General features: G+C 43.3%; 1 protein-coding gene across 1 annotated transcript in view; it reads right to left on the bottom strand.

The window, feature by feature from the left end:
- UST (uronyl 2-sulfotransferase) overlaps positions 1-26,488 on the bottom strand; it is a 1,214,931-nt gene that overhangs the window by 736,989 nt on the left and 451,454 nt on the right. The window contains exon 2 of the mRNA XM_069606670.1: positions 4,913-4,956. Within this exon, the coding sequence (XP_069462771.1) occupies positions 4,913-4,956 (44 nt within the window). The remainder of the gene's footprint in view (positions 1-4,912; positions 4,957-26,488) is intronic.

Below are 26,488 nucleotides of genomic sequence, written 5' to 3'. Positions count from 1 at the left end.
TAAATGTACACAGGAAAATAATAAAGCTGTCGTATTTACAAGATTTTCATGCATAAAAAGGCATAGTACACACCTTATCTGGAGGCCTGGTTGCATTCTACTAGTTTTCACCCAGCTGGGTTGAAAATTAATATGCTGTATAGTCAGTTTCTTAGAATTCGTAGAAACTGCAGTGATAGAAATGACTTTGTGATACAAGCAGAACATCTAAAGAAAAGATTCCTCGCACATGGGGACCCTAGAGAGGTAGTTAAAAGCAACTTGAAAAGAGCAGTGATTGCCAACAGGTAATTGGCATTGACTACACAGCAAAGGGACCCACAGGAAAGAATGGTGTGTGTCACCACCTTCAGTAGTCCGGTCAGCAATCAAATCAAAAGAGTTCTACAAAAAAATTTGACATTTGGTTAAACAACCTGGTATACTTAACAAGAAACCCCTATTTGCCTTAGATAAAATGCAAATTTAAGGCTGAAATTAGTTCAAATGTTCAAAGTACCAACTGAAACTCCTGGGGTCATACCATTATGGGGGCTCCCCTCCCAGTGATAGATCATCACAAAAGCGGTGGGTGCGTTGCTTGCACCTTCACCAAGATCAAACTACTTTTTGAATATGGCAGGACCAGATGGGAGTTGAGGACACACACCAATTGTAAATGCAAATTTGTGATTTATATTTTTGAGTGCTCCTGCAAGTTAATATGTGTGGGCAAAATGACTCACCAAATAAGGCAGCGTATTTCAGAACTTCATTCATATATACACTATATGGTTCCCAGTAAGCCACTGGTAGAACACTATAAATGCATGGGACACACAGACAAAGATATATTTTGTTTTGTACTATAGATGCTTACGCCACATCCAAGTGGGGCCGATCTAGGAGCTCAAGTGTACAGATTGGAGCAACGGTGGATCTATAGACTGGAAACTGTCAAACATGGCCTAATTTTTGATAAATTAAGGTGCCTTTTACAACTTGTGACATTTTGCGTTTTAATGCATAAAACTAAAGGTTATTAAAGAATGAACAGATTTATCTACCATTATCGAATGTTATACATCGGGAATATACAATGCTAGAAGTAATTGTATTGTCAATATATGTGGCTGGTTTAGTTTAATCTTGTGGAACTGTAAAAATTATAGCATCAACGAAATGCTACACATATTATCATGATTGTATAAAACCTATGCAATACGATTTGTATAAGATGAATGTACTGATCTGATGTCCATGTAGATGGTTGTGTTATTCACATTGTATTCATGTTATTTATACTATACAGTAGAGACCCCTACACCGTTCTCATTGTTATTCATTAATATTGATACATCCACGTCTGCCACTGATAGAGGTGAGGATACTTCTGCTGAGACCCCTACATCGTTCCCAAGGTTATTCATTAACATGGATACATCCACATCGGCTATTGACAGAGGTGTCGGAACTTCTGCCTAGATAAACGCATTATTAGTCTTCTACATGCTATACATATTCAGAAGAGCATTGTGATTATATATCCTAATCATAATGGACATGACTAGAACACATTTCCCCAGCAGTATCTCCTGCATATGGTCTGGCTATCATAGCTGAGTCTGTAATAATGGCCACCATGTTTGCAAGCTGAGACGGTGATGTGGTTAACTTAGTCCGTCTTCTTTTGATATTATACGGACATAGCAGAGGTTACTTAGCAACCTGCTGAGCATACCAAATTAGTCAAGAATCAAATTGTTAGTTGGGCTGGCGGCTACCGGGAGACAGTTTTATACTCTACTGAGGTGAGCATTCTATATGCCTCTGAGGTTAGTCCCCGAATAGTGGACTGCATGTAAATAATTAAATATTGAATGGGCCAATTTCGAGAATACAACTAGGCATCCACGCTCGCTCGATGGCAGCATGGGTTGTAACTATGATGACGTGTTGCTCTAGTGATGTTACACTCTAACACATATTGTAGAGAAGTTGATCATCATATTCTTGCTGAATGCTATAGAATTATGTCAGGGCCATTTAGAACTAGTGAATTTCCCTCTGTCCTGGTTTAGTGGTACACCGTGAGCTACACAGTTTGGAATTGTTGAATTATTTTTCACCAAACTGGGGTGGGTAGGTTAGGCTATGGATTCATTGTCACTATATTGGACAGGCCCAGTAGTCTGTCCGCACTGTGCACATGAGGGAATGCTTTTGTTTCATCTACTACAGTGAGTCAGTGTAGGCCATGCATCCCCTGCCTAATTTTGTGAAAGGCAGAGTTAACAGCATTTTATGGACTACACCTTTAAAAGGCTTATTTTCATTTTAGGATTGAAGCAGTTTGGGGATATTTGCCTCCCCTCCGGGACGCCTTTGTGAGGCTCATCTACGAATTATTGGTGAGTCACTCGTTTTCACTGGTGTATGATGGCAGAGTCGTGATATGGTTAGTAGTAGTTAGGAGCCTGTCACTGTGTATATGCTTTCCCCTGCAGGTCTCTGGTATTTTACGGCTATCACCATTGATTTGGATACAGCTTCTTGCAACAGTGCAGGTAAGCTGAAAGAGAGAGCCGTCCAGGGGATGCTTGGACATAAGTGAATACAATTTATATAATACTGATATATACCTTTTTGGCTAACAGATACAGGTGTTAGAGGCATACCACTGCATGTAACAAGTGGTCCACACTAGATCCCACTAGAAGCTTGATTACTACCACCCGATAGGAAGTACAGCTTTACATTAAATGAGAATTGGAACAGCCCTTGATGAATATATATGTCCTATTGAACATACATGTCACACACTCACTCCACACCTACATAATGTATGTACATATATTTCCTTTATTTGTTGAAAAAACTGGTAATGACCTGAGGAAGCCTGCAAGTGGCAGGAGCATCACCTTATGCTCGTTTGATGGCCGAAACTCATTGCATTGACTCTTTTAAGAAGGAAATCCGACACTGCAAACAAGGGGCAGGTCACAGATAAAAAAAAAGCACTAGTTAAAACTGAAGGGTCCGCTGAGGAGCCAGTGGCGTTTTGCTGCACTATATACATATATGTGGACCTTTGTTGTTTGGGTCTTAATTTTTAATATTGTTGGTTTCTGTGTCTATGCAAATTGAGTATATTGTTCGCTATGCAATACATATAATTGTCCGTGTACAGATGGTTGGAATATGTACACCATGTCAGATAATGTTTAACTTGTAAATGAATCAAATGTATGTATTTTTGATAAAGGTAAAATATTGGGAATTGGGTGTGACATGGAGGCCATGAGCACTTTCTGTTGTATATGACGTAAATAACTACCACTGCTGGGGGGAGCAGGCAGCAAGGTGCTGCCGGGAGAGGTGTCATGGATGGGGTGGCCAGAGGGGGAACAATTAGCAGCACCTTTTAGACGGCTGTAAGGGGCTTCTTATCATTCCTGTCCCAGCTGCTGAAGTAGTTCCTGCGCAGAACAAGCAGCTCCCAACCCTTCTGCTAAAAGGAGATGTCGCTTCCGCACTCTCTGGCCACAATGAAAGCCTCAGAAGCATCATTTCACCTCCGGGCACCGGCTTTTACCCCTCCCCTTCATCAACCCCCAGTGGCACTTCATTTTAGTTGGTATGTGAGGGGTGGTTTGCGCTGTGCTGGCCAAGATAGAAGAAAACCAGAAAGCTGGCCCAAATCTGGGTTATTTCCCCCATGCAGTTATCTGCTTTGGCAGTGCAAACCATCTCTTCCTTCCTCAGTCAAAATGAAGTGCTCTGCGTTTTCCTAGTGCTATCACACTTTGATGGTGGTGCAGCACTCTACCATACACTGCAGCTGACCCATCAATAAAAGCGGTCCGCTGAAGTCCCTCCGTCAGCTCTATGGCAAACGCCTCCTTGCCAAATCTTACCGAGAAGCCTGTGGCCCAGAGCTGGTGGTAAAATGTATACAGCGGCTTCCTTACGCATTGTTTTCATACACAGTAACAGTCACTAACTGTGGGCTTTGAACATCAATCAGTCACTTTTCTCATGAGAAACCTGGTCCACATAGAGTCAGAGGTTTCCTGTATTTTCCGGGATTTTGGCTCCCACCTCTGGCAGCATTTCATACCAGTTACTTCTGTTAACATTGTTTGTCAAACACGCTTGTCCATCACTGTAAAATCCTGGTTCATTTTCTTATGGAAAAAGATTCACTGATGTTTCCTTTCATGATAACGAAAGCATGTTAATAAACTTAAGAAAATACACACATGTTGTGCTGTGATGGACAGAGCATTCGCAAAACAAAAGTCTCAAGAAAGATTACAAAACTTACAATGGAAGTGAGACACAGATGCAACAAAGTCACTGAGCCTCATTATGAGTCCGGCGGTAGCCGTGCCGGTAAATACCAATGGGACTGAAATGGGAATGGGGAGTAATATTTTCCGGCGCCCGGGAATGGGCAATTATCGGGTCCGCCGGGGCTGTAATGCCCCGCTAATTGCGGAAAGAAAATGACTCCGGCAGCAGCCATGCCTAGTTAACTGGCACAGCTACCGCCGGAGCCATAATGAGGCCCAGAGTCATCTATTAAATGGTGTATTTATTATTGTGAATGTATAAAAAGTCTTGACTGTGTTATACCTAATAAGAAAATAAATAAGTGACAACTTTGTTGCATAATATAACAATCTGATGGAAATGACAGTACATATATATATATATATATATATATATATATATATATATATATATATATATATATATATATATACATTAGTGTGTTTAAACAGCAGATAGGCTGTGTGTTTTGAAGCCTTAACATGTTAAACAGAAACAGTCCTTTTACAAAACAGATCTCCTCCGGCCGTACGTAAAATAATGCATGTTGTTTTTTCAACAAACAAATAAACAAAACCCAATGGATCGGGTGTCCTACCTTTGGTGAAAAGGGACCATGGTCATCGCAAAAAGTGGAATTCCCTGTAACAAAAGAAAAATGCGAAGGTTAATGGCTTGTGTTTGAAGGACTCCTCTCTAACATGCATTTGAAAGAAATCTAGAGTCCCTAGGGATTGAGACGATTGGAGAGAATCAGAAGAAGAGCAGAATAGTATTTTTTTCATTTCCTCTAATTGATTTTCCTTCTGAAATGCAATTTCGATCTTAAGGAAAAGCAATGGATAATATGCTACTCGTACTGCAACACTGGCTTGAACACATTTTCCATGATGTTTACATTAAAAACGCATTAGCACATTTAATATTTGATATCTTCTACAGCCGACCATCCTTCTCTGTGTGGGATCTTGTTTGGTGCCTAGACAGTGACATCACAGTATCAAGGGAACTAGACAGAAATGGGGTCACAGGGCATCCAGGTGGAACCGCACAAAGCAAGCTGTCCAAGTGGGGGTTGAGGGGAATGGCCATGCTGTGTGTTGACAGGAAAAAGTGAGACCACCACGGCGAAGCAAAAGGGGTGGAAGTAGGGGTTGGAATTTAGAATTGGATTCAGGTGGACAGCAGGGATAGCCCAATGAAAATAAGGATATACAAAAGGTGAGGCTACACCACTATATTCGAGGCAGTGGGACAACAGAAGCACAGCATCAACAACGGGTGTGGAAGGGCGATAGGGGCATAGCAACAGGGTTGAAGAAGAGAGTAGGAGGACGGCAACAGAAAAAGCGTTTGAAAGGATGGGGATACAGCAGTGCTATTTAAAATATATATTTGTCCGCTTCTCAACATCTTTGGGGAATCTGATCTGTGTTATCATTCATCCGCATATGGCACACAGATATATGTTCGGTTAAGTCAACCTATGGAGGCAGTCGAGCGAGTTCTAAAATGTATCGAAACAATCGAATCCTGGATGTTGGACAATAAACTTCAATAAAATCCGTCCAAAACAGAGATCATTGTTTTTGGCAAGAAAAAGAAAACTACAAACTTAATGTCCATGATCCCTTGTCCATCTTGTTTGGGACTAACACAAAGTATACTCTGAGAGTAAAAAACCTGGGCTGCATTGGGCAGTCCAGTTTAAGCTGTAACTTACAAGTTAGTCAAATGGTTAAATCTCTTTATTATCAGTTAAACCAGCTTAAACCACTACTGACATTGAATTCAGACAAGGATCGTCTGGCAGTTGTAGGGACCCTTACAAACTCTAAGCTGGACTACTGTAATGGCTTGTTATCAGGAATTCCCTAATATCAATTTAAGCGGCTCCTGGTTGCTCAGATTACTGTGATACGACTGATCTATTCGATAGCACAGAAAAAAATATATATCTCTGACTATAGAAGAGGTCTTCACTGGCTTCCAGTACAACAGCAAATCCAATTCAAAATCCTATGACTTGTTTTCAAGTGCATCCATGGCGTTGCTCCTAACTATCTGATCTCTAGGATAGCCCTTCATTGCCCTACACGTATTCTGCATTTGAAGGGGAAAGGGTTCCTGAAAGTACCCCCTTCTTGAACGATCTCATGGGGAGACAGACGTTTCTGTGCTTGGAACTACCTGCCATTTCAGTTGTGACAAATTAAGTCCCCAGTCTCTTTCAGGAAACAGCTTAAAACATCTTTTTTTAAATCAGTCTTCGGCTGTGATGCAATCACTTTTTTGCCCTTTCACTATCCACACCTAGTTGCAGATTCTGCCAGGTTCCCCATGTAGGCATATGCACATTACAAATGCTAAAATCAGATCAAATCAGCAGTGGCAATTGAGGAGGAGTGTAGCGGTGGAACGATATTGCAATTCAGGATTTCAACGATCTGGGACAGGTCACTGAATGCCTAAATTATGTGGTGACATGCAGCATCATCAAGAGAAGATCCAATTCTAAAATCCCCAATTATTATCTATCATCATGGGGTTCAGATGAGTTAATATGGGGGTCCAATGGACCCTCTTTGTCTCGTCTCCCCATACCCTCCAGGATGGACCACAAAATGTAGAACAACTCTTCGATAGAGGCATTAGCGCAGCATATCTTTGGAGCTACGGATACGAGAGCTCGGATCACATCCCTTCTTCCACCCGCCTGATGGTTGCCTGCAAGCAGACTTCAGGGGACTTCTAAGATGGCCGACCGTGTGGCATTGAAGATGTGCTGTTTTTTGTGCACATCCCACGTGTCCCGTGCATGCCGCCACGCTTGGCCTTGCATGACTATATCCTGTTCTGCTTCCACGGAGCCGGATGGCAATCGCAAGCCTCATCAAAGGGCCTCCATCTAAGGGTCAAGCCCTGTCTGACCCTGTCCGAGACTGGCCGGACTGTTTGTCCCCCTTTTCTTCCACCTCCAACCCACCACATCCCACAGAACCCATCTGGACTGGGTGCTATTGGTGACCACTCTCGCCTGGCTTGCCTTCAAGGAACACATGCAATACTTGCTTGTGAGTAGTCAACTCACGTTTATCTCGTTTCACTGTGACATGATGTCTGCAGCCATCGTGGAATCATTGTTTTAGTGTGCCTGCCTGAAATTCAAAGATAGGCGTTTCGGTCATCTCCTGCCACTGTTGAATCGTGTGTTTTCAGTGTGCCTGCATTACATTCGAAGTTAGCCATTTTTTACATCTCCTGCCACTGTTGAATCGTGTGTTTTTAGTGTGCCTGCTTGAAAGTCGAAGTTAGGTGTTTCTTTCATCTCCTGCTACTGTTGAATCGTGTGTTTTTAGTGGGCCTGCCTGAAATACGAAGTTAGGAGTTTCTTGCATATCCTTCCACTGTTGAAACGTGTGTTTTTACTGTGCCTGCTTGAAATTCGAAGTTAGGCGTTTCTTGCATCTCCTGCTACTATTGAATCATGTGTTTTAGTGTGCCTGCCTCAAATTCGAAGTTAGGCGTTTCTTGCATCTCCTGCTACTGTTGAATCATGTGTTTTTAGTGTCCCTGCCTCAAATTCGAAGTTATGCGTTTCTTGTATCTCCTGAAACTGTTGAATCATGTGTTTTTAGTGTGCATGCTTCAAATTCATAGTTAGGCGTTTCTTACATCCTCTGCCACAGTTAGGCATTTCTTGCATCTCCTGCCACTGTTCAATCGTGTGTTTTTACTGTGTCTGCTTGAAATTCAAAGTTAGGTGTTTTTTGCATCTCCTGCTACTGTTGAATTGTGCGTTTTTAGTGTGCCTGCCTGAAATTCGAAGTTATGCGTTTCTTGCATCTCCTGCCACTGTTCAATCGTGTGTTTTTACTGTGCCTGCCTGAAATTCGAAGTTAGGCGTTTCTTGCATCTCCTGCTACTGTTGAATCATGTGTTTTTAGTGTGCCTGCCTCAAATTCGAAGTTATGCGTTTCTTGTATCTCCTGAAACTGTTGAATCATGTGTTTTTAGTGTGCATGCTTCAAATTCATAGTTAGGCGTTTCTTACATCCTCTGCCACAGTTAGGCATTTCTTGCATCTCCTGCCACTGTTCAATCGTGTGTTTTTACTGTGTCTGCTTGAAATTCGAAGTTAGGTGTTTTTTGCATCTCCTGCTACTGTTGAATTGTGTGTTTTTAGTGTGCCTGCCTGAAATTCGAAGTTAGGCGTTTCTTGCATCTCCTGCCACTGTTCAATCGTGTGTTTTTACTGTGCCTGCCTGAAATTCGAAGTTAGGCGTTTCTTGCATCTCCTGCTACTGTTGAATCATGTGTTTTTAGTGTGCCTGCCTCAAATTCGAAGTTATGCGTTTCTTGTATCTCCTGAAACTGTTGAATCATGTGTTTTTAGTGTGCATGCTTCAAATTCATAGTTAGGCGTTTCTTACATCCTCTGCCACAGTTAGGCATTTCTTGCATCTCCTGCCACTGTTGAATTGTGTGTTTTTAGTGTGTCTGGCTGAAATTCGAAGTTAGGCGTTTCTTGCATCTCCTGCCACCGTTGAATCATGTGTTTTTAGTGTGCATGCTTCAAATTCGAAGTTAGGCGTTTCTTACATCTGCTGCCACCTTTGTGTCTGGTTTTGCCACCCCTCCCGCACCCCCTGACTCCCTATCCTCTCCTTCTTTATGTCTCTTGCACTTATTTGTTATTGTTCGTCTTACCCTTGACTCCCCCGTCCCCTTTCTTCTCCTTTTAGCACTTGATTTTGTAACAACCATCAGGCAGGTGCAATATTCCCTGTCACATGTTTTAACCGTTTTTGTATTCCTCCTGTACTATGTTGTACCTCTAAACGCATTGCACTTGCTCATTCTGAATATCCTAATGCTTACTAAGAATGTTAATCCTTTGTCTTACCCTCCCTGCGTTGGAGGGCTTTGAAGCGCTTGTTTAAGTGTATATGCGTTATATAAATGACCAATAAATAAATAAATAAATGTTGAGGTAATTGATTCATCCCTCAAGGAAGAAACGTCTTCATACCAAAATATTTGGAATAAGGTGACAATATATTATACAATGAGCTCTACCTAGACCTCCAAAAAGTGACTAAGATCCTTCAAAGAACTGCCACTCAACTGTGCTCATAGGAAAATTGTGTCGTCAGCATACAAAAATTAAAAGGAATCTACATAACTGCCAAGCAGATCATGAGTGACTTCAAACTCAATGGTTGAGTTTGTGATCCTGAATCCTGTCTCCTGACTGCATCAAGGCAGAAGGTGCAAGGGCCATGACAGTCCAAGCCTTCCTTGTGTAGAGGTTATGTGCCAGAAAGAAGTGGAGGAACCGGTACATAATTAATATGGAGGATTTCTGACGAGGACAGACACACGTTCTTAAAGCTGCCATTGGCTTGTCTGCAAGAGCTTATTCTTGTGAAATGTGCCCGAATGGCCTAACAAAGGCTAGTCCAAAAATAGGAAGAATTCAATAATTAATCACAACAGCATCTTCGAGGTAAGAACATGATACACATATTTGAATCCAAGAGGCCTCAGGGACAGGGCCCAAGAATGAAAGCTTGTTACTGAGATGCCTTAAAGTTTAAGGAAGTAAAACGTGTTTAGGAGTTTAGGTATTTACTCATTATTATTATTATTATTATTATTATTATTATTATTATTATTATTATTATTTCTATTATATTTAGGGTATTTATTTAGGGTGTACCTAGCTCCGGGAAGCAACTGAGTGTTTTACAAGCGCCAAGTAAGGAAATGTGCAGGCTTGAATTACGACAGTGCAGGAAGGAAAGACCCAAAAGACAGGCCTTCTCTGTCTACACTCCAAGACTCTGGAACCTTCTCCCCATCAACATCAGACTTGCCTCATCACTTCTACAGTTCAGGAAAGAGCTCAGGATCTTCCTCTTTAAGGAATGGCTCCTCCTTAATACCTAGGTCCACACACCCTGTCCTCCCCACCCTACCTGAAACGCTGGGATCTGCTCCCCACTGTTTTTCCACATGCTGCCAATTGCCCACCCTCGCCTGTTAGCTCCCCGCTCCTGTTTTCGCTGCTAGCCACACTGTTTCTTCCCCCTATGATTGTAAAGCTCTCCATTGCTTCCCAAAGCTAGGTCTGCGCTCATTAAATTCCCTGATAATAATAACAAGTGATAGTGAGAATTACTCAGTGAGGGAGGTAGATCGCAAGGATCCATACAAGGAAACGAGGAGCTAACAAGAGGCGAGGGGAAGGATAGGCAATTTGCCAGAAAGGCACCTACAAGTAACCAGGGGAGGAAAAAGAGGCGTCTCGGGTTAGGTGGAGAGTGGTGGAGGATGGCAGGGTCTTCTGTGACAGTCCCCTTCAGGCCTGGTGCGGCCAACGTGCTGGGTCACTGACAACCCCCCACCCATGTGAATGACACAGTCAATGTACACATTGGTGATGGCTTTGCACCTGTCACTACTGAATACACGGGGGAGCTTAGGGCATGTTCATTGAGCCTGCAGCCAGGCCCCCCAGCCCCTTGCAAGTCCACTTTATGAATCAGGGGATATGCAGGCAGCATGCGTTTTGCAGTCACACAATGTGGGGTGCATACAGCAGCTTGCACTGTAGAAACTGCAGAGCATTCAAAATCTGACCCTTTATGTTTAAAAACCCCATGCACATAGCATCTATAAAAAGTGGCAAAAAATAAATGAGTTCTCTAAGGGCAGTAACTATGCAAAATTAGCGTGCAAAGCTGCGGTGTACTTGTCCACCCGATACGCAGTTTCCAGGTACGCTTTACAAATATGATTGACAAGGAGAAGTATGAGGAAGGGCTACATTAACAGATGAACAATGGAGTAGAGAGGAAGAAAGCCAATCGGTCTCATCACATGAGTGAGAGGGTAACATGTATGAACGTTTGGACTCATTGCAAGCTTGGCGGAATTTTCATAGGATATGCTGCCAAATTGAAATAGGGTTACTCATCATTGCAGTAAAGGTGCCTGATTATGGATGGCAGATTGGCAGTGTTACTCCCCATTAGCCCTTCTTCCGGCTTCCTTGTCACAGTTTTTACTTCATTGAGGCATAGCCTCCCTGGACAGACCTTCCAAACCACCCTTTCCAGCCCTTTCCCACATCGACATGGAAGACTTACTGGACTGGATAAGTCCTACCTCCATGTCGATGTATTCATTTTTTTTTACTTTCCTTTAATCAACCTACAAGACTCCTGCCAGTCCTACCCATGGCCTGGTATTGAAAGCACACGCTTACAGGGCAGGGCGGGAGGGAATGAGGACTGTGACTCAGAGTAATGAAGATTACAAGTAGGTAATAAGGGATTAACAGAGCTTCAGATGGAGATCTAGGCTTGTCCGAGTGTTGTTATATTGTGCCCCTGCCGGAGTGGGGGTGAGTCTGAGACGCAGTAAAAATAAAACCTGACATCCTTGGATTAGCTGAACCGAAGTTTGCCTTGATGTATTAGTCGAATGAGGACAATGGAAAAGGTGTTTCTGAAGGCCAAGGAAAGATATTATTTCTGTGACTGGATTTATCCTTTGTTCCTAGGAGTTTCTTTACACTCGGAAGAGACGGGAACAGTGCAAATATGGTCCAACAAATGTGCAGGATCTCTGGCTCAGCCCCCCATTAGCTCCCAGTCAGTGCTTTGAAAGAGGAAGAACCTTAACTTGTGGAATTTCTCATGACATCGCTGCCAAGAGCCACAGTCTACGTCTAGAATCACACTGGTCCTAACAAAGACAACAATCACTGCTGAGTTGGTGCCCGTCTATGTTTCTGGTGCAATGTCCTGAGGCAGAGCACTCAGGGTTTCATTAAGCAGAGACCCGATCCTGTGCTGCTAAATCATCGCAAACTCCTGGAGAGAAGGTTTGGGAAAATAAACAAGGCTCTGCGGTTTCTTCTCATGGTCCAAGACAAGTGTTCTTGTGATCAGGTAGATCATAATCAAGTCATAGTGGAAGTACATGATGTGAGACGCAGACCTCAAGTGATCAATACAAGGCAGCGGAGAGCTAGCAACAGGGGCAAGGGGAGGTCGTGCAATTTAGAACCAAGGATCCGCATGCAACCAGGGAAGGGGACGGGAAGAGCATTGCACAGTCCCAATTTAAGTGGGGAGTCAAGGGTTTGTGTGTGTAGACCTGGGTGTTAGGGTGGAGTCTGTCCTTGAAGAGGAAAGTCTTGAGCTCCTTCCTGAAATGTAGCAGCAAGGGGGAAAGTCATGTGTTCACAGGGAGCAGGTTCCAGAGCCTGGGGCGTAGAGAGAGAAGGCCAGTCTCCTGGCACTTCCTCCCTCCATCCCTCCCTCAATTTTTCATTTCCTCCCTCCCTCCCCCTCTCTCTCTCGCCTCCTTCCTTCCTTCCTTCCTAGAGCAGAGTTGATCAAGATAAATGATCTTATAGGTGAGGCAGCATAATTTAGGCAGGCGTCAAGGTGGGGTCAGCGAAGTGAGAGATGTAGGTAATGACATGGTCACCTTATTTTCATTTTTAAGGTAAATCTGTGCAATGACATATTTACAGCTATAAGTGATGGTTAGGTTGGTTCCGGACAGACCAGGGAGGGGTATGTTTTACTGTTATTTTATGATAAGAGTAGAAACTGGACACATGTAAGTGTGTTATGTCCAAGGGATGTTTGATTTTGCCTTGTATGTGTGGGTCAAAATTGGCAAATTGTGCTAGTTTAGCAGTGAGGTTATGCATGTTAAGGTGGGCGGTTAGTTTGGCAGTGTGGTTATACATGCAAAGGTGGGTGCCAGGGGCATAGCACAATGTCATCTTCGACTCCACCCTCTCCTTCTCTCCTCACATCTCTGACGTCTCTAAGAAGTCAAACTATCAGCTGCACCTCCTCAGAGGTATTCTTCCTTTCCTCACTTTCCCCCAGAAGCTCACTGTCTCCAAAGCTCTGGTCCTCTCTAGGCTGGACTATTGCAAAAGCCTCTTTATAAATCTTCCTACCTCTACTCTTCGACCTTTACAACTTATCCAGAACAGGACTGCAACACTTGTCCTTGGCCTCAAGCCAAGGGATCATATCTCTCCAGCTCTGAAATCTCTTCACTGGCTCCACGTGGTTTCAAGGTTCAACTTCAAGACCCTCTGCATCATCCACAAGGCTTTCTGGGGCCTGGGACCACTCTACCTCCAACTTTCTGTTCCAAAACATCTTCCTTCTCGAGCTCTCCACTCATCCACCTCAAACTCTCTGAGGGTCAGACACTTTTCCAAGCAGAGAGTTGGGGGCAGATCTATCTCCTTGGCTGGGGCCTCCCTCTGGAACAGCCTCCCTGCCTCTCTCAAACTTAAGCAGAACCACCTCTGGTTGCAGAAGCAAGTCAAGACCTTCTTTTTTTCTTCTGCTTTCTCTCTTCCTCTCCCCTGCTGATGCACATGACTGCTCTGCGCACTGGTCACATGGTCACCCTCTGAACTGGGGCCCAGGCTCTTGCATGTCCATTAGCCCTTGCACTGCCTCCGGGCTTCCCAGCACTTAGGGTCTGTATCTGCAACCCTACAGTTCCTTCTGTCTGCATTTATGAGCTTCCCGATGGCTGCACTTGTGAGTTAACTGCACTTCCCCCTTCCCCTCCCCCCTGACACTGCTCCCCTTCTCTCTTCCCTGCACTTCCACGATCTGAATGACACAATGGATAGTAAGATCGTTATTTTTTCCTCCCTTTGTTTCCCCATCCTTGTCCTGTCGCGCTTAGAAACAGTTGTGGACAGGCGAGTTATAAATGCCACATCATATCATATCAAATCATATCAATGCCTGAGGATGTTCATTTAGGACAACGGTATTTAAATGTTTTTATACTTAGCCCTCTTGAGTAAAAATATTAAGGCCCAGCACCCGCCACCTCACCCTTCGGTAAACATATTGTTTCTTGGCCCACCCGGGTGCCAAATCCCCTTATATGTTTTATTAAAACCAGTCACCATACTCCCTTTTTGAAGAGCTTCACGCACACCCCCTTGGACATTCTTCAGGCCCCACTAGCGGGGCCAGCCCCACAGTTTGAAGACCACTGGTTTAGGAGAAGATTCTGATCAGTGATGCATGGAAGTTGGCGCTGCTTAAGCTAAAAAAGATAAAGGATACTGAACATAAAAGCAAGGCTTGGTTCTCTGCAGATCTCAGAACCAAGAAATCGGAAGTCAGTAAAGCTTTCTTCGCAAGTAAAAAGGAATACAATCCAGTACTCTTAGCAAGGTATAAAAACTTAGTAGGTGAGTACAAAAAGTCCATTATTGAAGCAAAGAGACACTTTCATAATGACTGCAACAACACGGAAAAATCAAACACAAGGGAAATATTTAAGATACTAAAGGAACAGGAGACTACTCCCGCTCCATTAGATACCCCAGTTAAAAACAATGAGAATTGATGTCAACTCATACAAGAAGGCTTACATAATAAGCTACATAAAATTCGGACAACAATGTTAGAAAAAAATAACTCCTCTATTCCTTCTAGTAAGGACTCAAATAAAGGGTTCAGTCATGACCCCTCAGTCCCTCAGTTCAATTCCCATCCTATAACAGTGAGTGAACTAAAAAGAATCATCGAGCAAATGAAACCCTCACAGTGCAGAGGAGATGCCTACTCCTCTATGATTATAAAAACTTGCCCTCCGTGTCGCACTGAATCTGTGTGCACATTCACAAACACCTCTCTGAAGGAAAGCAATGTACCAGATGAGCTCAAATCTTTGATGGTTACCCCAATTCTTAAGAAGCTGGGTTTGGCAATGGATAATCCACTCAATTTTTGCCCCATTTCCAACACCCCCTTTTTACTTAAAAGTTTGTATAGGTGGCCTATGGTCAGTTGGCTGAGCATTTGGAGTTACAGCCTATTCTCCATCCTAACCAGTCAGGCTTCAGAAAAAAATATGGGACAGAAACTGTTCTTCTGGAGCTTAAAACTAAACGTTTGGGAGAAATGGTTAGAAGTGGTCTGTCCATGATTATCACAATAGATCAATCAGCGGCATTTGATTTAATCGAACATTCCATTCTTATTCCCAGATTACAAGAGGTAGCAAACCTCTCTTATTCAGCAGCCCAGTGGGTTACCTCATTTCTGGAGCACAGAAGCAGCAGAATCTGCTCGGCCTCCGCTGAAGCTACACCGTTATCAGTGTTGTATGGGGTTCCACAAGGGGCAAGTATGTCGCCCTGCCTCTATAATTTGTTTATGGCCCCCTTCTTGAGGAAGAGAGGGTCGTATTCTCAAACTATACAGATGACACCCAATGTGTCATCTCATTAACCGGACATCATGTGACTGATGAGTTAGAGGACAATAGAATCTTTACACTGATCGAAAGGTGGATGTTGGATAATTTTCTAGCCCTGAATCGAAGCAAGACAGAGTTGCTGATTGTAGGCAGTTCTAAGGCATTAAACAATTTGAATCAAGCCAATAGCTCTTTTAAATTGGGAGACGACATCATCTCTCCTATACCTAAAACAAAAATTCTGGGGGTAACTCTGGACTCGACTCTGTATGAAGGCTCACGTCTCAACAGTAGTGGCGGGAGTAGTATATTATATTAAACTATTGGCTCACTTGAGGCCTATGATTTCTCAAGAAAGTGCTGAGACAATTGCCAGGGCAATAATTGGCGCAAAGCTGGATTATTGCTGCAGTCTATTATTGGGCATTAGTCAGCAAGTGCAGTGAGTGATCCCTTAACCAGAGATGAACAATGATGCACAGTGACTGTGGAAATACAGGGTTAATCTGGAAGACAGAAGGATAGATTGAAAACACTTTCTGTCCCTATCTGGTCCCTAGCATAAGTGCTTTCCTTTGGTAGCGCTGGTGCGACGCTTACAAAAAAGGGGATAGGAAAAGATGGTAAAGAGAAGTCATTTTTGAAAAATCATAACAATTTGAGAATTGTTATACCTCTGTATGTCCCAAGTCACTGCTATCACCCTGGTTCAGTATGGGTGAAAGGTGTTTAAAAAAAGGGTTGAACACCTAGGGTTGAAACATATAAGGACAATGGGTCAACCTTCTACTTTGGGTCCAAATTTTTAATATCCCGTAGATAGATTGAACCGTCCTAGCGTAGCTCTGATTTAAAAATTCAAAAGCTCAAGAAAAGATCCTGCAACTAGCCAATACAGTGCTACAACAGGTGTTTCCTATACCAGGTGAGCTTTTTTTCACAACGAAGACAAAACAGCCAATATCCTGTCTCTGCTTTCTTGCGGGGGACCCTTGCTTTATACAACGCGGGGGTTATTCTTGTCTGTCCTTCTGTGTCTCTTTCCTTGTTGTCTTTATTGTCTTCTAGTCTGCACCTTTATGCCTGAAGGCCAATAGTGTGCATAACAAATGTAATGTAATGTAATGCAATGTAAGAGGTCACCCTGGATGGGCAGGGGACCTTGCCAATGCCTTTTTATGTACTGTTCTTACAGGTATTGGATGTATACAACAAGTGGCAAAACCTGGATGTGTTTCTACATACTCAAGGTGGCTCCACTTTGGGTCAAAGCTCCAGTCTTAATTACCACCATTTTCTGGACGTTCCTAAACCTTAATGAGAAAGTCTGCTGGTATTGCAGATGCTGGTGATTCTGAGGGTCGCCACAATCATAATAAAGCGAGAAAAGGATGCAGTGATCATAACAACCACAGCATCTGCCACCTGATCCTGGCAGAAATGGACCATTCCTCTTACACACAGCACATTACTTCCAGTCATTGCCAGAATTAAAGGGATTGCCCCTGGACTTCACGCAATGACCCACTAATGCTTAATTTCCTCGAAAAAACAATTCTACCACCCATCTCTGGCAAAGTCGCTAGGATGTTTAAATGCATGAAAAGATGCATTTAAATGCAATGCCAAATGCTTTATCATTGTAATCGATGTGACAATGTGAGCTGTAAAACACTGCTGTCAAAGTAAGCGGTGAAGGGTCACCAAGATCTAATTCTTTGACTATGGCCTAGTAGACAATGCCATGCCCTTACCCCCTCAGGAGTTTCTTTAGGGCACTCCTCTTCCTTTTCCATGAGGCAACCTTTTGAACCCCAATACCCGGTTCCCCTCCAACCCATGTCTCTCTCACTCACCTGTACATTGCCCCTTTCGTAATACATGGTCGTAGCTACACAGACATATCTTCCTTTCACCTTCTTGCAGCTGATAGGTCCCTGCCATCATACTTCATCCTAACGCAATACTCCAGCTCAAGAGAAAACATATCGTGGATCCCCAATTTACCTTAAAAGTAAGTTCGGAAACCAGCCTGAATTCACCAGGATAATGAAATGTGGTGTGATCACTCCGGTCATTTCACTTATTTTTCCCACGAGCGAGTACGCCTCCACAACCAACTTACATGCCGCCACCACGGCCAAAGCACCTTTGAACAACAGGACCACAAAACCTCTATCGGGGCACAAATGCCTCAGTGCCCTCGACACCGACCATCTAGAAACAGGCCCACATGCAGAGCTCAGGGACTTCTGGTCTGCATGCACAAACACAACAACAAAGCTATCTTACATTCCCCCCTCTCTGTTAATCTAGCTCACCCTCTTCCCCAGTGCACCAGATACGATTTTGAAGTGAGAGTATTTTACTACCTATTTTTTAAAGTTGGGAGTAAAATTACTTTTTAGGGATTCAAAACGTAAATCTAATTCCCAATGCAAGTATTCTATAAGTGAGTAAAAACATGTTTTAATTGAAAAACGAAAATGCCTTTGTAATAATTATTTCTTTGCACCTAATTATTCGTACACATTAAAAGATTAATTTTTAATTCTTCCAATCAGGCATTAACAATAATAGTTTTTCCCTGTGGGACTACGTGCAATACTGGTCCGAACATATACATGGAGCTGTGTGAGTAAAGCAAAGGCACACGGTCCTACGTGTCTGTTTCCTCTTTTTTGTTGGCAGTATTTTTGACACACCCATAACTGTAGGGCTGCTCTCCCCTCTCTTTCTGATATGCCAGAGTGCCTGGAATCCATGCAAATGGGAGCGATGAGCAGTTTAAAATCCCAGTAACATGACAGTTTCGCAATGTTACCATCATGATGAATGTCAACAGTATTCACATGCAAAAGCAATCCATCACATTTATAAAAGGTAGCATCTATTCGCAAGGACGAAGGATAAATATTAAAATAATTTCTACTATTTGCAAGGACAAAAGGTCAAAATTGCTGAATTTCTGCTGTTTGCAAGAATGAAGGAACAAAGGATAAATAATGCAGAATTTCTACTATTTGCAAGGAGGATGAGATGATGGGTAAATAGTGCAGACGTTCTACTATTTGCCAGGACGAAGGGAAAGTAATGCTAAATATATATTATTTGCCAGGACGAAGGAAACATAGTGCAAAATATGTACTATTTGCCCGGAAGAAGGGTAAGGAAGATGGGTAAATGGGGCAGAATTACTACTATTTGCCAGAACTAAGGGCAAATAAAACAGAATTTATACTATTTACTGTGACAAAGGCAAATATTGCAATTTCTTTTTATTTACCAGGGCACCATTAAAGCAGCTCAGAGATGGTGGTGGGGGAGCTTATCAGCAGTGCCCATTGACCTGTTAAATAATGTTTTTTTGCTACAATTTAGAAGGACCAATGGTAAACAGTGCACATTGTCTGTTATTTACCTGGACAGCATGGAAACAGCCCAGAGTGTTTTAAAATAGAGCCCATCACCAGTACACCTAATCCTGATAAATAGTGTACTTTCTTTTCATTCTCAACTATTTAGAAGAGCAGTGTAAAAGGAGTGAAATGGTTGTCTTAAGCGGTTTTAAACTTTGATGTGGATGGGCAGTTTGCTAGGCTAGGTGCAATGTATTTTAGAAACACATATCACCACCCTATTAGTACAGACATGTGATTAGGTGTGTTTTACTTTGCTGGATTGCGCCAACCCTTTGCAATAAAAGTGTCAACATTCTCACAGAACATTGCATTAGAAATGTGCAATGTAATTTCATGAAACACCCTCTTCTCAATGTGCTATTGCTTCTGTTGCCACTTCTGATTATTGCAATATTGTATCCTATTTTATTAATGGAAGGGCAGATATAACATTTTCGAGGCAACATACAGTATTAACAAGGGATCAAAATCAAAATTAAGATTGGATAAGCAAGAGCAAAAAGCAGCTCATGGGTATCCAGCATTACCAAGGCACTAGGGGAACAAGGAGCTAGTACATAGCTTTCCGCAAAACTTTCTCATAAAATGCAAACATATACTTAAGACAATTTTGTATTGTCCTTGATTTAAACGTCCTATACATGCGTCCCAATGTTTATTTATAGATTGTCCCAAATGAACAGGATTACATTCACATAGGTTTGTTTATTCGGCATCAGTTGGCCTGGGGAGCCAAAAGTAGCTGCTGGTAGCTGTTGGTGTCAAGCTACCCAGGCTCTTCTAGGCTGCAAGCAGGAGAGAAGGGCCTCCCAGTTCCCTTCATTCAATTTCAAGCCCTGGTATTAGGAGCCACTGTATCCATTATCTTGCACCACTGCACCACCGAGATTAAAATAATGTAAGTCTTACAAATAATCTTTTACAGAGATTGCTGGTGCCACTTGGAGCTGCCTTCTCACTACTTTGTGATGAGTTCAAAGTCCCCAGTAGAAAACATGTACAGTACTTATGTTTGTTGCAATCCTAATACGTTTCTCTACTACTACTTTTTTTAAATGACTAAGTAAAACAAATGATATGTTCCAGTTCATTATTTAGGCTTTACATGCATCATTTATCTAGATGTGTTTGTGATATACAATTCTTGTTTAAGAAACAAATATTGCTAAGAACATTAAATCAGACTTATCTGATTACTACATTACCTTCAAAGTGTGAGGAGCAGATTTGAAAATGTGAGGTGGCAAATCATTGAATGCAATGGATATATATTCTGCATTGCCTCCATACAGATCACAAAATGTTTAACAGGCCAATAGTCATGCTACCCTATCGTTCACCAGAAACTGTAGGACAACTTTCTAACAATAGTTGTACCAGGTAGGTGCATCTTTTTTACAGCTGTCAGAAGCTTTGCAGAGTGGCTAAATGCACTGTGCTGGACGTTTACATTTTCTAATAGGTCGGACGTGGAGATCACGGTTGTGAGGTTTTCTTCCAGTGAGTCTGTGGTGGAGGTTCTGGAAGGAGCAGTGGGGTATCTGTTGGCTTGAATGGGCTCCAATGAGGGAGATATTTGTGGTGGAGAAGCAGCTATTCACCTGGCAGTCTCCGGGGGAGTGGTGCCTAAGCACGTCCCTTAACCAGTAAAGAAGGGAGTGGCTTAGGGTTTAGCACACCCTACAGGCAAGGCACTTCCTTTGGTCCGCCACATAACTCAGCATGACGATTAGTAAAAGACTGCTGAAGGCACCTCTTGGGATGTCTCACAGAATTAGGCCATGGCAGAAAGTGCAAGTGAAGGCAAGCTTAGTGTTTGAAGGATCCTGCCCAGCCAGGTAAATCGTGGGAAAATAGTCCCACGTCAGTGTAGTATAGAAAATAGAGTTTTCTTAATTACCTTCTTGTCACCATTGAATGCTTGAAGGGAGACAGACCCGACTGGCAAAGTATCACAAAGTGTTTATAAATGCCATGTGTCAGGGATGGCACTCTATTAAGAGTGGCACAGGACACCCAGAAAGGGTTTGGGTGGTTGTGCCAAATAAAGTGGACAGATAAGCACACACACAGCGGAAAGGAAAGAGAACGAAGAGTAAGCAAGAGTAGCAAGGGAAAAGATACAGAATGAATACCCTCTTGGGGTGTATGCAGATATAGGAAAAGAGTATTCCACGAACCTTGGAAATACTCTAGCCTTCTGCACAGTTTGCTATAACAGGGGCCCACGCTGTTTGCTCATGACTTGGAACAGCAGCTCTGGGTGTCTGTAATGTAGAAACAGGACAAGGGAAGGGGCAGAGGTTGACTGAAGGGAACCAACAGACAAGCTCTGTGCAAAAGGGTCTACAAACAGTACAAGAGAAGATACTACAGACAAATCCACGAAAGGAGGTGATAGCAAACTAGCAAAAGGAAATGAAAGGAAAGTCGTGTAACAGGATAGGATAGCAGAGGACAGTAAGGAACAAGGTTGAGAGCTCAGAGGAGCAGGAAAGCAATGAGTAAGCCCACAGGGGTAGGACTGTAAGGTAGAACGCCCAGAGGAAAAGGGCTTAGGGCAGCAGAGTAAGCAGACTGCACGGCAAGGATCCCGTAAGGGCCGGGCAGTAAGGAGTGAACCCTGAGGGACAGGGCCGATGAACATAGAAGGTAGCAGAGGACTGTAGAGAGCTGCTAGGCCGAGAACCCAGAGGAAAAGGTAGGTAGTAGGCAGCGAAGCGGGATAAGCTGCAAAGTAGGAAGGCCCAGAGGACAAGGGCTGTAGGTAGCCAGAGAGAGGTAGGCTGCAGAACAGGGAGCCCCAGAGGACAAGGGCTGAAGGCAGCCGGAGTGAGGCAGGCTGCAGGGCAGAGAGCCCAGAGGACAAGGGCTGAGGCAGGAAAGCAGCAGAGCGTGATCAGCTGCAATGTAGAGGGTACGCAGGGCAAGGGCGGAGGCTGGAAGGCAGCAGAGCGTGATCGGCTGCAATGTGGAGAGCCCGGCAGGGCAAGGGCAGAGGCTGGAAGGCAGCAGAGCGTGATCGGCTGCAATGTGGAGAGCCCGGCAGGGCAAGGGCGAAGGCTGGAAGGCAGCAGAGCGTGATCAGCTGCAGTGTGGAGAGCCCAGAGGAGCAGGGCTGTGAGGCAGGGAGCCTGGAAGGCTATGGCTGGAGGCAGCAGGGTGGAGCAAGCAACAAGGCAGGGTCCAAGCAGGAGTGAAGGTAAGCAGCATACAAGATCCGTAGAAAGATGCAAAAGGTGGAGGAAGAACTCTCAGATGCAAGAGGCTGAGCCACTGCAGGCAGCAGCCTTTATACTGCCTAGCCCAGCACAGAGGGAGGCTAATTGGTTGCACCTGGCTAAGCACACCTGCAGGCAATCGGCCACCTCCCTTTCTGTTCCTGGGCTGGTGGAAGCAGGGCAAGTCCCTTGGGCTTCTGGGGGGTGTAGTTCCTTTGATAACCCATAGGAACAGCCAGGAATCGATGCTTGTAGCCAGGTGCATTGTGGTATACCTAGTTTGTGGGAAAAATAATAAAGTTCCCAAAGTAAATATAGATAGATCCAAGAGTCTGTTGTAAATAAATGATAAACATATAGTCCAAATTGAGCGTAAATGGATGCGCCCATGGCGCAGGCATGACACCATGTTTTCTAGATCTAAGCACGGCGACCAGAGTGAAAGTCAGCACCTGACGACATAAACCCTGGAACAATGGTCCCGACCTCTTTGGTCGTGAGTAAAAACATCCATTTTTTACCGATTGTTTTTACTGCAACCCAGGCAGGGGTGGGTTGGGGTTAGGTATATAAAAAGGAGGGATTAGGGGTAGATGAAGGTGGGTGGTCTGCCCCTCATTTTGCGGTAAAGACAATCTGTAAAACAAAATACAATGTTTTTATCCACAATTAATACAATTCAGTGTTCTAACATGGTGCTGGAACAACCAGTAGAGCATATGGACACAGAACAGGGCACAGAACCTAGGGATTATGAAAGGACCTGTTTCAACCTGGAAAGCACAGGAAAAAGTGCAGTGCCAGAACAAAAGATCTCTTGATTGGGACCAGGGACATGTGCGAGGGAGGTACACTTAGGTGCTTGGCCTTAAATGTGTGCCCGCACCCATGAATTTTCATTTTCTAAATGCTGCTTCAGAACATGCTCTAGTCTACTTTCTGGGAACATGTCACAAGCAAAAGGGTCAGGACATAGAGGTTCACACACCATGGGACCTTAACACTTGAAAGTAGGGGGTCTTCGAATCTGCCTTTCGAAAGCACAATAGGTCTATTGTCCCTTTCATCCAGCAACTGTTGAGTGTCAGATACCCATCCTGTGATTAATTAACTCCTAATTCCATTTTCTGTGAAACGTCACACAAATTAATCTATTTAACTGGTACATGTGTAGTCAGTATTCCTGTCTTACAAAAGCAACAGGTCTAGTTTTTTTCTGATGCCATGGGGGAGTGGTAACTAATGCAGTAGCTGTTCTATGGCACTTCCTAAATTCTCTGGGTAGAAAGATTTAGCTTCTGGGATGATGTCAGCACCTTCTGGTGCTTAGATTAGTCGCGTTCCCCATGCATTGCAAATCTCACATATCCTCCTCTTTTTGTGATTGCAGGTAGACATGTATATATATATATTTATACTCTATATTTGAAAAAGAAATCAAAAAGAAAATCATTTTTAACATCTAGAATAGATTTGTAAAAACTATTTTGATAATAGTATAGTAAATACATGTATTCTTTATTTTTTATTTTCTGTGATATAGTTTATTCAACTTTACACAGCAAACAATCTAAATACAGTAAAATCCCAAATAAAATCCATTTCATGGTGATATAATTAGATCCGTCCATTCATGTTAAAACTTTAAGAATATTTACAATTTCTCTCCAAAACATAGTCAAATAAATAATGCAAGCATGATTGTTTCCACTCTTAAATTCCCTTCATAGAAAGTTTTCAGGTAGAGTTCCCATTAGTCCCGCTGAAAGCATCGCGCCCGCCCTTAAGACGGACAGGGACTTGCACGCACACAGCAATACATTTTTAAATCAAACAGTGTATTTTATCTAGAACTCTGGTACAATATATAAACACAATGTTTAAGAAAGCTGCCAAATCAAAAAATGTTGTGACAAAGCAGGATGACCAATGAAACTCTTGAGCTATAAAATCCTTGAGTTTATGCTGGTAATTACAGGATGAAAGACAGAAGCCTAACCCAGATGAACCATTCTGAATAGTGTTTCAACTGTCCTATGCCCATCCTAGTGAGGGGTGCAGAAGCTCAGTATGCTAAGTGTGCTACAAATGAGAGTTTGCCACTGAACACTCTCCCCTTTTTCATGAGCATAAAGTACTGCTTGTTCTTGGAGACTGGGGTTTTGGGAGGCCGATTAGTTGACCCATTCAGCTGGCTGGCTTTTTTTTAATTTGTGAAATAGTGTACATTGTTTAAGTTTCACATGAGGGCGATTTTGCACTGATTAATAGTACTGACCAGACCACTCTGAAGAAAGAAATGAATGCATTTTCTAATGATTATACAAGTGAAGCAATGGGTAACCATGTTAGCCAACTGTTTCATAATTCCTAAAAATGAATATTTTTCACTGCCTGGTCTGTTGTCATTAGAGTGATTATTATTGGAGTCTCGATTGAGCCTTTCTCCCTCTACCCTAAAGGTCCAATGGGTAGTGATTAAGGCTTTCTACTCTCTAGGCGCATGGTGGGATGACCAAGAGCCTTATGTGCTGTGCATTGCAAAGACCTTCCAGGAAACCTATTCTTCCATCGTGGGACCTCCTACTGCTGTTGCAGAATCTACAAGTGGCTCCCTTCGAACCCACAGAAGAAGTCAACATACGTTACCTTTCATGTAAGACTTTGTTCTTGGTGGCCATCACCTCATCCAGAAGAATCTGTGAGATAGGAGTGTTTTGTGTCGACAAGCCTTTCTTAAAGTTCACATTGGAAATGAGCGTACTGATCCCTCCCTCCTTCCTTCCAGTCTGTTCAGATTTTCATGTCAATCAAGAGGTGGATCTTCCAGTCCTTCGGGGGTGAGATGGGTCTATCAGTAGAACAGCGTCGCACAGTTTGGATGTAACAAGGAAACTCAGAGCCTACAAGTCCAAAATGGAAGCATTCAGATCATCTAATGTCTTGTTTTTCCCATTTGGGGGAAGACCTGAGAGGGAAAAGGCGTCAGCAATCTTGAGTTGCTGGATCAGGAGTGCCATTGAGTGTTGTTATGACTCAAGGAAGGTTGCCCTTTCAGCAGCAATACAAGGAAGACCTACCAGGGGGATGGCAGCATCCTGGGCAGAGTGAGGGGGGGGGGGTTGAGAGAAATATGCAACTCAGCCACCTGGACCTCCCCTTCCACTTTCATTTGGTATTAAAGGCTATCAATGGGCCATTCATTATCAGCAGAGTTTGGGCCCTGCATTCACAAGAGTCTTAAGCTGTTTTTCTACCATGCTGGTTCAACATAGACTGATGGTTTTTCAGTACTGGAGTCTGCACATATAATTTTTTGTAACAGCCTAAAGTGAAACTGATGGTTATTTCTTCAGAAGGGTAAAGAATGTGGCACAGGGGTGAGGGGTAATGTCAGATTACATTATTACTCTCGCCTGCAGGTGGCCACTGCATGGTATCTGTCAGAAGGCAATAGCCTTCAGGAAGAGTAAAGAATTTGACAAGTATTGTGGGCGAGAGCACTGGTGATTACCACATGTAATCTGGCATTAACTTTTGAGCAGGGAAAAGAAAAGCTAAAAGTTGATAAAAAGCATTGAGATGTCAAAAAAGCAATGAGGAGTTAAAAATAGTAGGGAACGGTAAATGGACTAAAAAGAAAGGAGGAAAAGGAACGCCAAGATGCAAGCAGCAAGCTGAGTAGGCCGTGATAGCAACTGTCCCTGTCAAGAGGGGATGGAGACCCCTCTCAACACGGATCGGGTGCTACCAGGTCTTCACCAAAACTAGTCCTGCCCCAGCGACAGACTTGGGAGTTTGGAGGGCCCCAGTTTGTCTGCTTGAATTGGATACCATATTTTCTTTCGCCATGCCTGTACTGCACAATGCTGGCCAGTTTATTTCTTGTCTCGTAGGACTTCGAGATCCAGCATGCCTACCGGTGACAGAACTAGTGAGCAACCCGGCTTGGAAAGAGAGAATGGATAGCTGACATGCATCAACGTATGCCGCACACCAGACTGGCAGATAGAGCATGCTACTTGACCGAGACCAGAGCTGCCCCAGATTCAGTGAACATGCAGAGCAAGCCACACATTTGCCTGGCAATACCAATGATCCATGCCATAGCCACAAAACACTTTCCTTACCTGCAAATAGGACGCAGGCTGGCACCTTGTCACACACCAGCATATCGAATGCACCAGACAATACCCACACAAACATTAACTGCAGTGGACTGCAATTGCCTGAAACCCATATATCCACATCTGA

The sequence above is a fragment of the Ambystoma mexicanum genome, chromosome 4p (genome assembly GCF_040938575.1).
Source record: "Ambystoma mexicanum isolate Mex_15411 chromosome 4p, UKY_AmexF1_1, whole genome shotgun sequence".
Taxonomy (NCBI): domain Eukaryota; kingdom Metazoa; phylum Chordata; class Amphibia; order Caudata; family Ambystomatidae; genus Ambystoma; species Ambystoma mexicanum.
This window is presented reverse-complemented; position numbering and strand designations above follow the sequence as displayed.